This window comes from Scylla paramamosain, chromosome 1, assembly GCF_035594125.1.
Source record: "Scylla paramamosain isolate STU-SP2022 chromosome 1, ASM3559412v1, whole genome shotgun sequence".
Classification (NCBI taxonomy): Eukaryota; Metazoa; Arthropoda; class Malacostraca; order Decapoda; family Portunidae; genus Scylla; species Scylla paramamosain.
In genome coordinates this window covers 3,439,639-3,455,000 of record NC_087151.1, presented here as the reverse complement: position 1 = coordinate 3,455,000, position 15,362 = coordinate 3,439,639, and the positions used below count along the sequence as shown (strand labels likewise).

At 40.7% G+C, this 15,362-nt stretch overlaps 2 protein-coding genes across 8 annotated transcripts in view; one reads left to right on the top strand and one right to left on the bottom strand.

Moving 5' to 3' along the window:
• LOC135114690 (matrix metalloproteinase-21-like) overlaps positions 1-8,467 on the bottom strand; it is an 11,355-nt gene extending 2,888 nt beyond the window's left edge. The window contains exons 1-9 of the mRNA XM_064030628.1: positions 7,963-8,467; positions 6,260-6,514; positions 5,620-6,054; positions 5,010-5,378; positions 4,654-4,836; positions 4,083-4,254; positions 1,990-2,135; positions 927-1,192; positions 358-482 (exon numbers count right to left, since the gene is read on the bottom strand). Coding sequence (XP_063886698.1) covers positions 358-482; positions 927-1,192; positions 1,990-2,135; positions 4,083-4,254; positions 4,654-4,836; positions 5,010-5,378; positions 5,620-6,054; positions 6,260-6,514 — 1,951 coding nt within the window. The 5' untranslated portion in view covers positions 7,963-8,467. The remainder of the gene's footprint in view (positions 1-357; positions 483-926; positions 1,193-1,989; positions 2,136-4,082; positions 4,255-4,653; positions 4,837-5,009; positions 5,379-5,619; positions 6,055-6,259; positions 6,515-7,962) is intronic.
• A 5,411-nt stretch (positions 8,468-13,878) lies between these two features.
• LOC135114169 (uncharacterized) overlaps positions 13,879-15,362 on the top strand; it is a 43,415-nt gene continuing 41,931 nt past the window's right edge. For 5 of the 7 annotated variants that reach the window (XM_064030181.1, XM_064030098.1, XM_064029931.1 and 2 more), the window contains exon 1: positions 13,891-13,956. The gene's annotated coding sequence lies outside the window, so the exon portion shown is untranslated. Of the gene's footprint in view, positions 13,957-15,362 lie in introns of all 7 variants that reach the window. The other 2 variants (XM_064030354.1, XM_064030013.1) reach the window with 1 other exon arrangement.

Here is a 15,362-nt window from a genome sequence, read left to right as displayed (position 1 = left end):
TTGCCATTGTTTGCCAGCTCCTGGTAGACTGTTGTCTGGTTTGTTGTCACTCTTAAAGACAAGGAAATGGATATTCACAAGGAATCAAATACAAATGAATGACACCGAACAAGTAGTAGGTATTATACACATGCCTATAAAATCAGAGCACTGGGCAGCGTATGCTGCGTCTCCGAGAGCCGCCTGGCCGTCCAAAATCGAGAACTCCGCTACCGAAGGCAATTCTGTCAAAAAAAAAAAAAAAAAAAAAAAATCCTGTGTGCCACGTCCTTTAGTTTCAAGCTGATGCCCTCGCTACGCAATACATGTCGGCGATGTACAGCTATGACTAGGCTCTGACATAAGACGCGTTATCACCTCTGAAAATCAGATGGATGTCCTGTGTGCGCGTCCACACGTGGGCGTAACCGTCAATGTTGTCGGGAATGCCTCCCCACTCGTGCCGGATGTCCAGAGGGTCGCCAAACCTCGTCCTGTTGTACCTGCATCGAGGCGGCCAGGCCAGAGTCAACGAATTAATAACTTTCAACAGTGAAAAAAAAAAAAAAAAGTTTTTGCTGCTGCTGCTGCACTAGCACAAGTTATTCACAATTATTTCTGTCAGTTTCTTGTAATGGGCATAACAGTTGTTAATGACATGACCTCAGCAAACAAGAGGCCATAGAACATTAGGACTATTCCTGCATATAACAGACTTTTTGTGGATATTAATAGAAAGTATTTTAAGAGCCTCCAATTTAAGATATTTTCCGTATTTATTTTCTGTAGAAACCAAATGAATAAATAAAAATTCAATTAGCTAAAGTTTCTTTTTTTCAGTGTTGAACTTTTGGTTCTTAGTTTATTAATTAATCAGTTTAGATTTTTTTTTTTTTGTATGGGATGCTCTTATTTTAAATAAGTCATATAATCTTTCCTCGTCTCACCTGTTCTCGTACATCCAGAAGTGAGTACTCCTAAAGAAGAAGGTGTTGTAAGTGAGGGAGCCGTCGGGACGCCAGCGGAGGAGGTCAAATACCGTGTTAAAGGCACCCATACACGGCCCGTAGAGTTTCTGTACACGCTTGCGGTCATGCGAACCAAGTTCGAATCCCTGGTTGGGCAATACCCGCTCATACACGGCATGCATCACCGAGGCCCTCTGAGCCACGTGCCCCAGACCCAACACGTGTCCGATCTCGTGCACGGCCACCTGAAACAGAGGGACGGGGAAACTACCGCTGAGAATGGCCTGGAAGATTATTCCTGTATATATTATAACATTCTTTGGATAGGTGAAATTAAGGCAAAGCTGGTGTATACTATACATAAATCAGCATTCGTATATAAATGCAATCCTTGAAGAAGCTGATGAATAATCAATAATTTGGTCAATAATTTGGTCAAAAACTAATACTAAATAAGAGATCACGAAAATGACGAAAAAAATAAATAAATAAAATAAATAAATAAAAAAGGCATCAAAAGAGAACAGAAACATTTGATAGAATTGAAACCCTTAGGCATTCTTTTTCAACATGCCTCAAGCTCACTGTTAATTGGTAGAGGTTACTTACAATGAATAAGAAAGAGGTCAATGGCGAGAGTCACTCTTAAAGACAAGGAAATGGATATTCACAAGGCATCAAATACAAATGAATGACACCGAACGAGTAGTAGGTATTATACACATGCCTATAAAATCTGCATAAAACAAGACGAGCAACATTCACACCTATCAACAAGGTGGTAGAGGGCCACAAGACAGGAGGTGCAGAGACGTGAATGGCGAGTATTCAGACATAACTTTACAGAGACGAATATTTATCTTATGGAAAAGGCTAATTTAGGCCTTGCTTCGAAAATGCACCGTGGATATGTGTGTGTGTGTGTGTGTGTGTGTGTGTGTGTGTAGAATCGAACCGGAAACCTTCATAGACAACGTGGACAGAATCTTAGGTCTAGTCTTGATGGGTGAACAAAGCTGGAAGGATGGAATACGTTTTGTACCTTCAGGAGGTTGGTGCCGTGGTCCGAGTTGAGTGTGAAATGTTCGTCATCATCCATGTGAATCTGGGCGTCCTGTGCAGGCCTCAGTGTGTGGCCCAGCTCGCCGCCCAGCCCGTCGAACTCAGTCACACACCCCAGATGACTTCCTGCAGCAGGCATTAATATGTGAATATGTGTAGGGGGAGTGGGCGAATAGATGGGAATGTGTGGATGTGTGTGGGTGTGTGGTGGTGGGTGGGTGTGGATGTGAGCGTATGGTAGTGGGGGTGGCCATCAGAGAGAGAGAGAGAGAGAGAGAGAGAGAGAGAGAGAGAGAGAGAGAGAGAGAGAGAGAGAGAGAGAGACTGAGCCAAGTTTGCAGCAATCACAGATAAATGGTAAATGGTGCTAAAACGTTGAGATAAGTGACGTGTGACAGAGAGCTGGGTAAAGTGCTCCTCCTTCGCGGCTCCCATGTCCTCCACTTGCCTCACTGATTCTCTCTATTGTTGGGATGGGTCATCTCATCCACTCATGTCTTGGCCCCTCATTCGTCAGCGGGGAGCAATCTAACAACTGGTATTTTGTTTTATTTTTCTCTCGAAGGAAATTAAATGTATAAATTGCGGGATAATACTAATGGTCTCTATCTAGAGATGAAGTAGAAAGCTCTTCGTGCTTTGGCAGGCGGCTTCAAAAACAATATTTGGTCTGTGATAAAGCATGCAAGTCATAATTTTAAATGCACAGTCTCAAACAGACCATTTTGCCGTGCTTCTGAACATCAACAGTATTAAGTAACTTTCAACGCGATGCCCTTAAGTTAGGGAAATTACACTGAGATGTCTCACAAGCGCCGGAAAACTATACCGGAGGCACGAGGTGAAGCCGTGAAGCTATGGCAGGGTGGGTGGGTTGATAAGCACAAATGGCTTCCACCTGGCCTCTGATCTGACTCCCTCCTGACTGGCCAAGACGGTCGCCGTATCATATTTTCCCCATTATGCACGCCATCTCTAAAGGTACAAAAATATCATAAGAAAAATAGTAATAATAAAAACATCTGAGTATTTTATATACTTAAATTCAAGTGTGTTGTAGAATTATACATGTATATATCGTACATACTATATGGTATGTACTCAAAATTTACCGTGCTTTTTAAGATTATTTGAAATATTTGATGAAATATCGTGGAGCTATTGCAGTAAGGCTGGGAGGAAGAAGTTAAACGGAAGGAAGGCAGGGTCTGGAGAAGGAAGGGTTTGGGAGGTGGGAGTTAAGAAGGAGATTGGCGTGAAGAGGAAGGAGATTGGAAATAGGAGCCAAGAGATGGTAAAAAATTAGACATTCTTACCGATGTAACGCAGACTTATAAGTATAGATTACTATGAATACAAAAGATGGTTCAATCACAAAAGATAACTGTCTTTTGACCTACTGCCAAGGCCAGGCAGTCCGCTTCAGAACGGTCTCTTCCCCCTCTCCCTTCTAAGGTTTGCCAGAGAGCTTCATATATATATATATATATATATATATATATATATATATATATATATATATATATATATATATATATATATATATATATATATATATATATATATATATATATATATATATATATATACGTATCAACCATCTCTTAGCAATGAAGTCAATAATTCAAACAAGAGGGTTTGCGTATTCTCAGGCCGGTTTTACGAGGTGGTGGGTCAGCACAGATTGAAGTGGTGGCCGACACATGGACGCCAGCCTAAAATGCTGACACGCCGCTCGTTAGGGTCATCACATCAGATGTCCCTTACAGCAAGGACGATACCTTTGGCAAGGACACCACCTACAACACTACGCTATGCAAATGTCACTTGTACTTAAACCACATGCTTGCTGCATGTGGAATGCTGTAAGAATGAACATATAATAGCAATGAAATGGAGAGAGAGAGAGAGAGAGAGAGAGAGAGAGAGAGAGAGAGAGAGAGAGAGAGAGAGAGAGAGAGAGAGAGAGAGAGAGAGAGAGTTACCGTTAAGACTCACGGCCGTTCGAACAGTCCAGCCGTCTCCTCTAGATGTTATAACTCTGCAACACAAATATACGCACACATGACTTACTCTTGCCGAAACCGATGCTTATGTCAACAATGTCGGCTGTAGACTGCTCTAGGAAGACGGGCGGGATGACCTCAGACCACATCCGGAAAGCCAGTGCCAGGGAAGCTCGCTGGGCCCCAATGTCCAGCTGGGAGCTGTAGCCCGCCGTCACCAGTCGCCACTTGATTAGTTTTCTTTAAGGGAAAATGACTCTTCTGGTAAACTTGTACAATTATAACCAATCTGATCTCGTTATTGTTGGGTTTTAAAACTAATACTGATTCCTCTGTGCTTCCGAACAATACCACAGCTACAGTCGATAGCACCCTCATCACCTTTCCTGCCAAGCCCCAACCCGACAAACTAAAAGCTGACTTAAACACACTTCTTTCATAACATTCTATGGAAATTAACAGACAGATTTCAAGACAGGGCTACTGATTTTTCGCCGCACTTACGTTGGCCAAGGGGCAAGTGGTTGGTGTTACTATTTTCTTCTTTATAAATTGAGAGGATCTAAATTATCTTTTACGTAGTGTCACAATACATCTTAGCCAATCGATCACATTGTTATGGAAATAAAGTGACTTACCGCCTGAAAGCGTTGTCCTGTGTAGCTAAACGAAGATCTCTTATCTCGATCATGCTGCTTTGTGGAGGTGGCGTTGGCGACGGCGGGGTGGGATGTGAGGGCGGCGAGGCGCAGGTCCTCCTCCCCGCTGGTGTACCGCGCACTCATCTCCTCCAGCCACCGCTTCCGCCGCTTTAACGCTTCCTGGGGTAATAGACACCTATGTATTATCAGAAATCTGCATCACTCACACCTGAGGCGCTAATGGCTCACGGGTCCAAACAACATCTCAAGAAATCTATTAAGAGAATAAAGTTAATAGCAGCATATTGAGACAGGTATCTTTGAAGCAACTGTTATGAAGCGAGGATCATTACCTCAGGGTGAGGCTCCCACTCCAGGTGCGACTCAGGCTTAGGATGTCGAGCCTCCGCCGCTCTTCTTAGTTCTTCAGCGACTTTCTTCAACATTTCTTGGTCTGGGACGTCATCTGTGTTATCAATATCCTCTTCGTGTAAGATGTATTGTTCCTCTGGAACATTTATGTCTCTGACATCTTCGTTAGGCTGCAACGCTTCATTATCTTGTGGAGCTCTCCGGCGAGACCTGCTGCCTCCTGGTATCTGCGCGCCTTGGTTCACCTCGAACTCTTCCATTATGCTATCTGGGTTCCCGCAGCGAGGGCGAGAAAGCAGCCCCACAGTGGGAGAGTCCAACGTTCCTCCATTACCTACGTGATACACTTTCTGAGGAGTGCCAATGAAACTGATTACTTAAACTCTATTTAAGAAATGAAGAATAATATTATAATTCCTGTTAATCAGTATAATTCTGAGGAATGTCGACAGAATTTATTACTTAGACTCTAATTAAGAAGAGAAGTGTATTATAATTCCTATTAAACAGTACAATTAGAGCTTTGATGAAAAAATAAAATGATGTAAACGTTTTCAGCTAAATTCAATGTAGAGTATTCAGTCAACTCACCTGAAATTTCTTGATGGCTTTTTCTATTTCGCCTTGAGAACAAATGGGCAGGTGATGGAGGTAACCCGTGAAGGGATCCCACACCGTGACTTTGCTATGCTTGGTGTTTAAAATTTTAACGTCACTTTCTTTTGGGTTATTAGATGTGGTTTTGTTGTTTTCCTTGTATGGAAGACCTGGCGCGTCATCCGCGGCCTGTGTCTGGGCCTGCGTCTGGGCCTGTGTTTTGTCTTTGTCATCATTGCTCTTGTGGTTTGAATGCAAAATTGTAACTTGCATGCGTTTGTCTGGTGATCTAAGTCTGACGTCAAGTGTGCCATAACTGGGAGGGTCGATGAGACGTCGTCGACGATACAGCAGCAGGCGGTGAAGGCGAGTGTTGGCTTCGCTGCCGGCCGGCACACAGTCCAGATATCCGTACTTTTCCAGTAATTCCTGCAGAGGAAGCCTACCTTGGGTCAGAAGCACCACCAAAACGCTAAACACACACACACACACACACACACACACACACTTAAGAAAATACATTACTGTTAACTATATACCTTTGGTAGATTTCAGCAATAAGACATGACCGTTATAAATAAGACACAAAACAAATTATTGCAATCATGTTATGGTAATGCTTTTACGAACTGACCTCTGAGTGAATAAGTTCCTCCTTGACTTTCTGCTCACCGAAACCAGATGTGTCTTTGGTTGATCTCGTGACTCTTGATGTCTCCTTCGGGTTTTCGTTCGTCACATTCGAAGGAACACTTTCGGTCGGTATATCCTGCGGGGAGATGAAGTGTTGCGGAGCCATGGAGCGGTGGATGGGCGGCCGCACCAGCGCTGCACCGTCCACCACGCCCACCAGTGCCACCATCCACCACACCGCTAGTCCGAGGCGCATCTTGACGCAGATTAGAAAATCGCACAGTTGAAAGCATAAGTTAAAAAAAATGATAATAAAAAGAAAAACAAGACAAAATAGCTAGTAAGACGGAAACAAATAAAAAAAATGTCTATCCCCATAATGAATCACAATGCCATCCATCAAAAACAATGAGCATATACAAAAGTAAAACCTTACTATTATGGTAAAAAATTACACACGTGTGTGTGTGTGTGTGTGTGTGTGTGTGTGTGTGTGTGTGTGTGTGTGTGTGTGTATCGCACATATAAGTGAGAAAAACACATCACATGGTGGAAATCATTAGTCGGGTAGCACGCCTCCTTTCTAACTAACTTCTTGAGCAGACATTGTGCGAACGTGTCATAATGCCACACAGCTACATACGATCACTTCAAGTTTGTTTCAATGGAAATTCAAGCAGATTCTTCGTGACCTTCAGCACGGCGTTCCCCAAAACGCTGCTCCTCTCGGTCGATCCTCCTTCGGAGTTTAAGTACATAATATCGTCTTACCTTTCACAACTTCAATGAATCGAGAATGTTTACAAATAAAGCTTTTGAGAGTCCTTCAGAGGTAATAGAGAAGGCCTGATCGTCAGGTGGATCAAGAGAAAAGATATATATATATATATATATATATATATATATATATATATATATATATATATATATATATATATATATATATATATATATATATATATATATATATATATATATATATATATATATATATATATATATATATATATATATATATATATATATATATATATATATATATATATATATATATATATATATATATATATATATATATATATATATATATATATATATATATATATATATATATATATATATATATATATATATATATATATATATATATATATATAGACACACACATACACACACACACACACACACACACACACACACATATGCAAGGTACTTTTTTTTTTTTTTTCGTAGAATACTGAGTTTCTGTTCCCCGTTCATCTCATCTTGTAGCCATAATCCACATTCATCTAACCAAGGATTCACATTTTTCCTACATCAGCATGAAGGACGCATTCTGGTTCGTCACTCGTGTGGCTCAGCAATGTGAAGCATCTAGTGGTCGCAGGCGTGTGACCACAAATGAACACACACAGTGGACAGGTATGATAAAATTAAATGTTTCTTGCTGCTGCTGTCGTTTAGGAATGGTAACCATGCGCCAGCAATAAGTTATTTACCATCTGGCCTTTGAAACGTGCACATTTCAGCATATCAGTAAACAACATCCTGACAGCTGCAAGCTTCAGGCTCACCACAATTTTATGAATCGAATTGTTGGAACATACGAAGAATTTCCCAAAAAGCGGAAAGATTATTGATTCATTGCTATTTAACATTTGCAAGAGATGAATCCAGGGCTTGAATGCAGAGGTTATTACTTACCTTGAGAAAACTGAGACAAGATAGCGGGAGGTCACTGCACCAAATCACAATCCACACTTCAATACTTTCTTGAAATAAAATTTGCTTAATGTGAGCTGGCGTAGGTAATGTCTTTAAATATAAGAGAAAAATGTTCCGGTTTGCCTCACACGGTCAAATCTGTAAACCTCACACAGGTCTAACTTGTTCAGCGATTTCTTTTCTCCTTAAAAAAAAATGTCGAGATTAGAGAGCTTGGATATTTTTTCTCAAAATCCAAAATAAATACTAAATAGCTGCAGTAAACGACCTGAGCCATACAGGCTGGAGACCAACAGGCGTCTCCCGCCCTGGCACAACCGGCTTTGCTGCCTCAACTCATGCCACTTCAGGCACTTCTCGCGCCCTGCGTGAGCGCCCCGCTGCACTTTACAGCACTTTAGAAGAACCTAGACGCCTCGACCGCCCTCGTCTCGCCCATAACATTAATGGCACTGATGGGCGGGGTTTCTTGAAACTCCTCCCCTTGCAGCCCTATGACGTCACATCAGGCACTGAAGGACACAACCCAGGGCATACCTCTCATCAGAAAGGTTTGCGTAAAGCATAAGTTCCTCAGGTTTAAATTTGCATGGGTAAAAAAAGAGTAAAAGGGAAAGGTAGAAAGACAAATACCATGCATTTTAGTTTTCATACAAAATGTTAAATGTTTTCATGGAAAAACACACACACACACACACACACACACACACACACACATAATAATAATAATAATAATAATAACATATATATATATATATATATATATATATATATATATATATATATATATATATATATATATATATATATATATATATATATATATATATATATATATATATATATATATATATATATATATATATATATATATATATATATATATATTCTGTAGTTGTTGCTGTTGCTGCTGGTGCTGGTGCTGGTGCTTTTGTTGCTGCTGCTGCTGCTACGCCTGTCCTCTTGCTTATATGAGTAACCACATATTCATAACAAATCATACACAATATGAAGACGAGTCTTTCGGATACTACATAGTAGTAATTCCACGTGGCATTACGAATGTTAGGCTCATAAAGCCCTCAGAACTCCGTGACTTGACTAGGTCGGTGTTGCCTCCGTTGTTCCTCAACATCTGGACAAAGAGCAAAATACATAAACAGTCTGAACCACGAGTCTCGTTTTGCAAGGCCCTTCTCGTCTTATACATAACGGACGGCCGTCCCATCCTCTCTCTCTCTCTCTCTCTCTCTCTCTCTCTCTCTCTCTCTCTCTCTCTCTCTCTCTCTCTCTCTCTCTCTCTCCCTCAAAAAGTACCTCTTTCATATTCAAATAACAAGCTCGTGAAAGAGGTAATCTTAACTCCACGTGTGCTTTCATGTTTCATGTTCACGTGACTTACATTATCCTTCGTTACTGTCATGTCTGCAGCTAATGACGGTCTGAGTTGACCCCTTCATTGGCCAGCCCAGAGCCCTGTAACATCGACACATCTCCAACACTTCCTACAAAGATAAGGAAAATTAATTGATAAACGGACCAGTACACACAAAATTAATGAACGTGTACTTTTTATGGCTACTACAGAACTGGTTCGACGCGAAAAATGACCACTATTACTTCAATATTTGCGAACCTGAATGAATGTTGCTGAAACTACCATCCCAGCTACAACAACAACAACAACAACAACAACAACTACTACTACTACTACTACTACTACTACTACTACTACTACTACTACTACTACTACTACTACTACTACTACTACTACTACTACTACTACTACTACTACTATTACCACAGCAGCAGCAGGATCAGCGGCGACTATTACACTCCTATTACTATTATTACTATATCAATAATGATGCGAAAAATAAAATATGAGGAAGACGAACTACAATATTAACAGCAGCAACAGCAACAGTTCTAGTAGTAGTAGTAATAGTAGTAGTAGTAGTAGCAGTAGTAGTAGTAGTAGTAGTAGTAGTAGTAGTAGTAGTAGTAGTAGTAGTAGTAGTAGTAGTAGTAATATCATCATCATCATCAGCAGCAGCAGCAGCAACAGTAACAGCAATAGTAGTAGTAGTAGTAGTAGTAGTAGTAGTAGTAGTAGTAGTAGTAGTAGTAATAGCAATAGTAGTAGTAATAGCAGTACCACCATCAGCAGCAGCAATAACAGCAACAAAAATAGTAGTAGTAGTAGTAGTAGTAGTAGTAGAGTAGTAGTAGTAGTAATGGTAGTAGTAGCGGTGGTAGTAGTATATAGTAGTAGTATATAGTGGTAGTATATAGTAGTAGTGTGTGTGTGTGTGTGTGTGTGTTGCGCTGGCTGGCGAGAGGTAAAGTGGTTGCGGGCATAAACAATGATAAGTGCTTCAGCCACCTGGCCTGGCAGCCTACCTTCTTTCCTCATTATCTTTCACCGTGAGAGATACTCCTCCACCATCCTCACAGTTTCCTCTTCTCAACATCTTCCCAAAGACCCTCTCCCTGAGCCAAGCCACTCTGTGCCTCCACACCACCGCTCCTCCAAGGAAGCTCGAATCAATCTTGCCTCAGTTTCCTTGGCTCCACCTCATGCAGGCCGTGGCGCCGGGATGATTGTTCCCGTCCCTACTCCACGCCACTATTCGTGTGGGCATTATTGTCTCGAAATTTATGACAGCAAATAATGTGATAGCCTAACCAAGCCTAGCGTATCACTCTCAAGATCCCGGCGTATAGGGAAGAGGCTCTGTAGGAGAACTCTTTCTCCTTGAATTTATAGGAGACAAATAAAACATGCCCTTGTGTGGGCAACTTCAACTTCTAACCGGGAAGTGGAATGCAAGGAGTGAGACAGCAACACCAGTTAGGACGACAACAGAGCTCATTTACTGGTGATGCTCAGGTTATTGTTATCATCAGTCTCTCCTGCCGGCGGGATGGAAGAATATAGGTTGAAGAATAAATAATACTGTATTTCCTATCTGGTAGTAATAGATGATTTAACGGGACCGGGCGAGGTGACAGGTGACTTCCTTCTGAATTTATGTTTATATAATGATACAAGGCTATGAATTATATTAGTTATAGAAAATAAATTTTCAGGAATGAATTTCAAGAAGGATCGAGATGCTGTTACAACTGTTATTACTAACACTTGATTCAAGGATGATCTTTCGATTTTTTTTTTTTTTTTCGGTTTTGACATCTGAAGGGTTCCCGTGATAATCAGAGCTATGGTAGTGCCTTTTAATGGAGGACTTTGGTCTTGGCATTTGGGAACTGTTATCCAGAGAAGATGCCCTTCCTAATCTCGGACCATACACCCCGTCCACTGAATGCCCATCGGCCTCAACTACTGTAACACGGGGACATCTAAATATTGAGGAGATATTTCTTTGAAACCCTGAGCAACTATAATATGAAGAAGATTACACTATTTGAGTATGTGATTTCAGTGGTACAAACTGATTTTGAACAGAGAGCAGAGTCGGCGATATTTGTCCGTTTTAATATAACATGTTACTTTTAAGTAGTTAAATTATATATATATATATATATATATATATATATATATATATATATATATATATATATATATATATATATATATATATATATATATATATATATATATATATATATATATATATATATACACAATTGTATTTACTTACATTCTCTAAGTATTTTCAGTTAAACTAATACACATCCCCGGCGAAACTTACTTGGCTAATAGCCAATTCCAGGCACTGAGATAAGGCAAGGCCTCGGATGAGAGCAAGGATACGTACGTTCCTTGGCTGAGAGCAAGGAAAGTATAGACTCTATCATCCTTGGGTGAGAGGGGATCCACCCTTCGACCTTCACGGACCTGTAGCGCCTGTGTTCTCGCAGGATGGTATGCGAATCAAAGAAGCGCTGAGAGAGAGAGAGAGAGAGAGAGAGAGAGAGAGAGAGAGAGAGAGAGAGAGAGAGAGAGAGAGAGAGAGAGAGAGAGAGAGAGAGAGAGAGAGAGAGTTCTCTCCAAGACTAATATCTGCAAGGACACCAACAGACTAATGTTGCATGTTAGTAGCACGGATTTGGAAAAGGGTTTACATATGTAAGGAATCTGTGGGATGCATGATGATACACATCACTAACCTTCGTCTATGAAAAACAAGTTGTTCGAGTGGTTTATTTGGTTTGCAGGTGAGTATCAGTTTGACGGATTGATACATGCAATGTGGGAATGCATTGGATTGAGCCAAAGGCATTTAGGATACTGAGAAAGATATGGAGGAGTGACGTAGTATGTCTCATACTGAGACTGCTATCGGCATTTTGATACCAACTGGCTTGTATGGAGTTAAAAGTTGTGTTTCAAGAAAGGAACGGAGACGAGGATACTTGAATTCGAATTCGAGATATCTTAGAAGAATCTATGGTATCAGATTGAAAAAAAAAAGTAAGAAACGAAGAGGTGATACAAGAACGGCAAAAGCTACGATTGTGGTCATTGAGAGATTTGACATTAAGAGGTTTGGCCACGACGTAAGAGTGAATGGCCGCATGTGTTATTACATGAAAGGTTCGGTGATATCAGAACGAGAGGCCATCCGAGAGACTCGGATGAAAATATGTAGGATAGACAACGGAAAAAAAAAGCTGGAAAGAGCTGATGGCGTCCGCAACAAAGAAGGATGGAGACCTTATTGACCTTAGATGTGGATCACAATCAGGATGATTCTAGATGGGAATCAAAGAGATCAATCATTATAGCTAATTTTCAGAATACGATTTGCGATCAAGACCAAACATGCTGCTGCACAGTAAACATGGATATAAGTAATATGTTCATAGCAGTTCCGTAGAGCGTTATTCAAGCAAATAGATTTTGATGTTAACACACACACACACACACACACACACACACACACACACACACACACACATACACACACACAGAAAAAAAAAAAAGTAAATAAATTAATAGATAGTGTCGGTCTGTCTGAATATGTGTATATATGCATTTTCGCAAGCAATTCAATGTCTGTATGATAATAAAAGGATTTTAAACATATTTCATAAGGATGATTTTTTATGGTAATGTGATACTAAGAGGTCCGATGATATAATGATTGGTGTGCTCATAATCGTCAATGGAGAGGCACCGATGACTGTGCTGTGTCGCACATTAATCAGTCAACCAAGCCAGACTCAACTCCCCGGGCTGCTTGAGACAATTTGAGATTTCACGAAATTGCATTCACCTAATAAAAATTAAGTATGGGATAGAATGCGAATTGTGATCTTGTAATTTGACAAAGCGGCTGGCAACCACACTGAGCCTCCCTAATAAGCCAGCGTGGCAGTGGGTTATGGCTCAGGCCTAAATCCCATCGACCATCGAGTCAAGCCTTGGTCTTGCAAATTATTCACCTAAGCAGGAAAAAAAGTTATAAAGGTTAAACACAATCACACATCTGATTTTGATTGTTTAGGCGCAAACTGTATCAGCTTAACCCAAACCGATCATAACCCTCCCCTAAACGAACTTGATCTATAATCTGACATGCTAAGATAAAAAAAAAAAAGTCCGTATCTCCTTCATAATATCAGCTAGTTTGATTCAATTATAAAATATGGTTGCGAAAAAAAAACGCATTTCAATTTTCTCTTTCTGATGACAAATGTTAATTTCAAAATGCTGTAAGGAAGCTCAGGCGGCCATTGGCTACCGCCGCCCCCCTAGACGTCACAAGGACACCAGAAATATCAGGTGTGCAGCTGGAATGTGGCAAGCTTGATCCCAACGCGTTTTAGATTCCGGTTAGGAGAATTAAACGGTAGAAGGCGATCTTTGTAGCTTAGAAGGTATTTGTCGATTGTCATTTGTTTATTTTCACCTGTCCATCAGTTGCGGGGCCCAAGGGTTTCTGAACTTATACTGTAAACACCCAAGGGGAGTAGTTTCTTCTGCCTTTTTCTCGCCCTCTCAAGGTAAGAAATGTAACCATTATGTATCCCTAAATCCTACACTGCTCCAGCAAGTTTTTCGTTAAAAGTTTGAGCTGCCAATGAACGTTTTAAAGGTGAATCCAAGAGATAGGTGTCGGGAGTATTACGTATGTACGCACACACCGCCGCCAGCCAGGGTTGCCGCGGCTCGGGGGAGGGGGATATGTGGGACGGGAGGGGTTACTGGTGTAGGATGGGATGGGATGGGATTGATTTTATATAGGAGATAGGATGGATTGTCTTCAGGTTTAGGTTACAGATATATTTAGTGAACGGATGCAATTGGTTACATGAAAATGTATGAAGCGCGATTGATTAGATGGGAAAGACTTGCGGAAGGGGATGGACTAAAGGGGAAGCAGTACATGCTTCCTGTTCCCAGCCACTTTTTTGCGCTCTCTGTCTTTCTCTTGCTCCACTGAGCCTTATTATTTTGTTCTAAATGATTAATGTTACATTTGTATATTTAGGAGGATATGTCAGGGGAAAATCAAAAACCTTTTATAGAGTTATGTAACATTACCGTTACTACCCTTACGGTAAAGGGTTCTTGTAATGAATATAGCAATGATGTGTGCATCAGTAAATATTCAGCTTCATTTGTGATAAAGAAATGTAATTTGCTTGCTCAGTACACATTTATTTTCAGCTTAGTAGGTATGTTATTTATTTTAGAAGTTAGACTTTGGTAGATGTACTTTATTTCTTAAAATGGTAATTGCTAAGAAGAGTCATGTGGCTCTATTCCTTTCCATGTTACTCTTTACAATGTTGGGGACCTGGTGGGAAAGTGGGATTTTAAGAAGGGGAAGCCAAGTCAAGTAAAATTTGGACATTTTATGTAAAGTCTTAGGATGAGACGCCATATTTTGAAAACTTTGGAAATTTCTAGCCTAACATAACTGTACTTAATAACCGGAAATTGCACCCCTTGGATTCCTCCTTAAGGACACTAACCCAACTTAACCTAACTGGGGAATTTCACCAGTTTTCATAATAAGCCTAACTTAAGGATGCTAACCTAACCTAATCAGGTGGGTGCAGTCCCTGGCTGGCTGAACTGCATCTGGCAGGTCTGAGTTGCCAGTTGTGTATTTACCTTGCAGTGTTACCATATCAGGTGAGGATACTAATCTCTCTCTCTCTCTCTCTCTCTCTCTCTCTCTCTCTCTCTCTCTCTCTCTCTCTCTCTCTCTCTCTCTCTCTCTCTCTCTCTCTCTCCATGATAAGAGAGACACACACACACACACACACACACACACACACACACACACACACACACACACACACACACACACACACACACACACACACACACACACACACACACAAATGCACGCATGATGCTCGTCGCATGACTTAAAAGTGATCATATTTCTTGCCAGAAA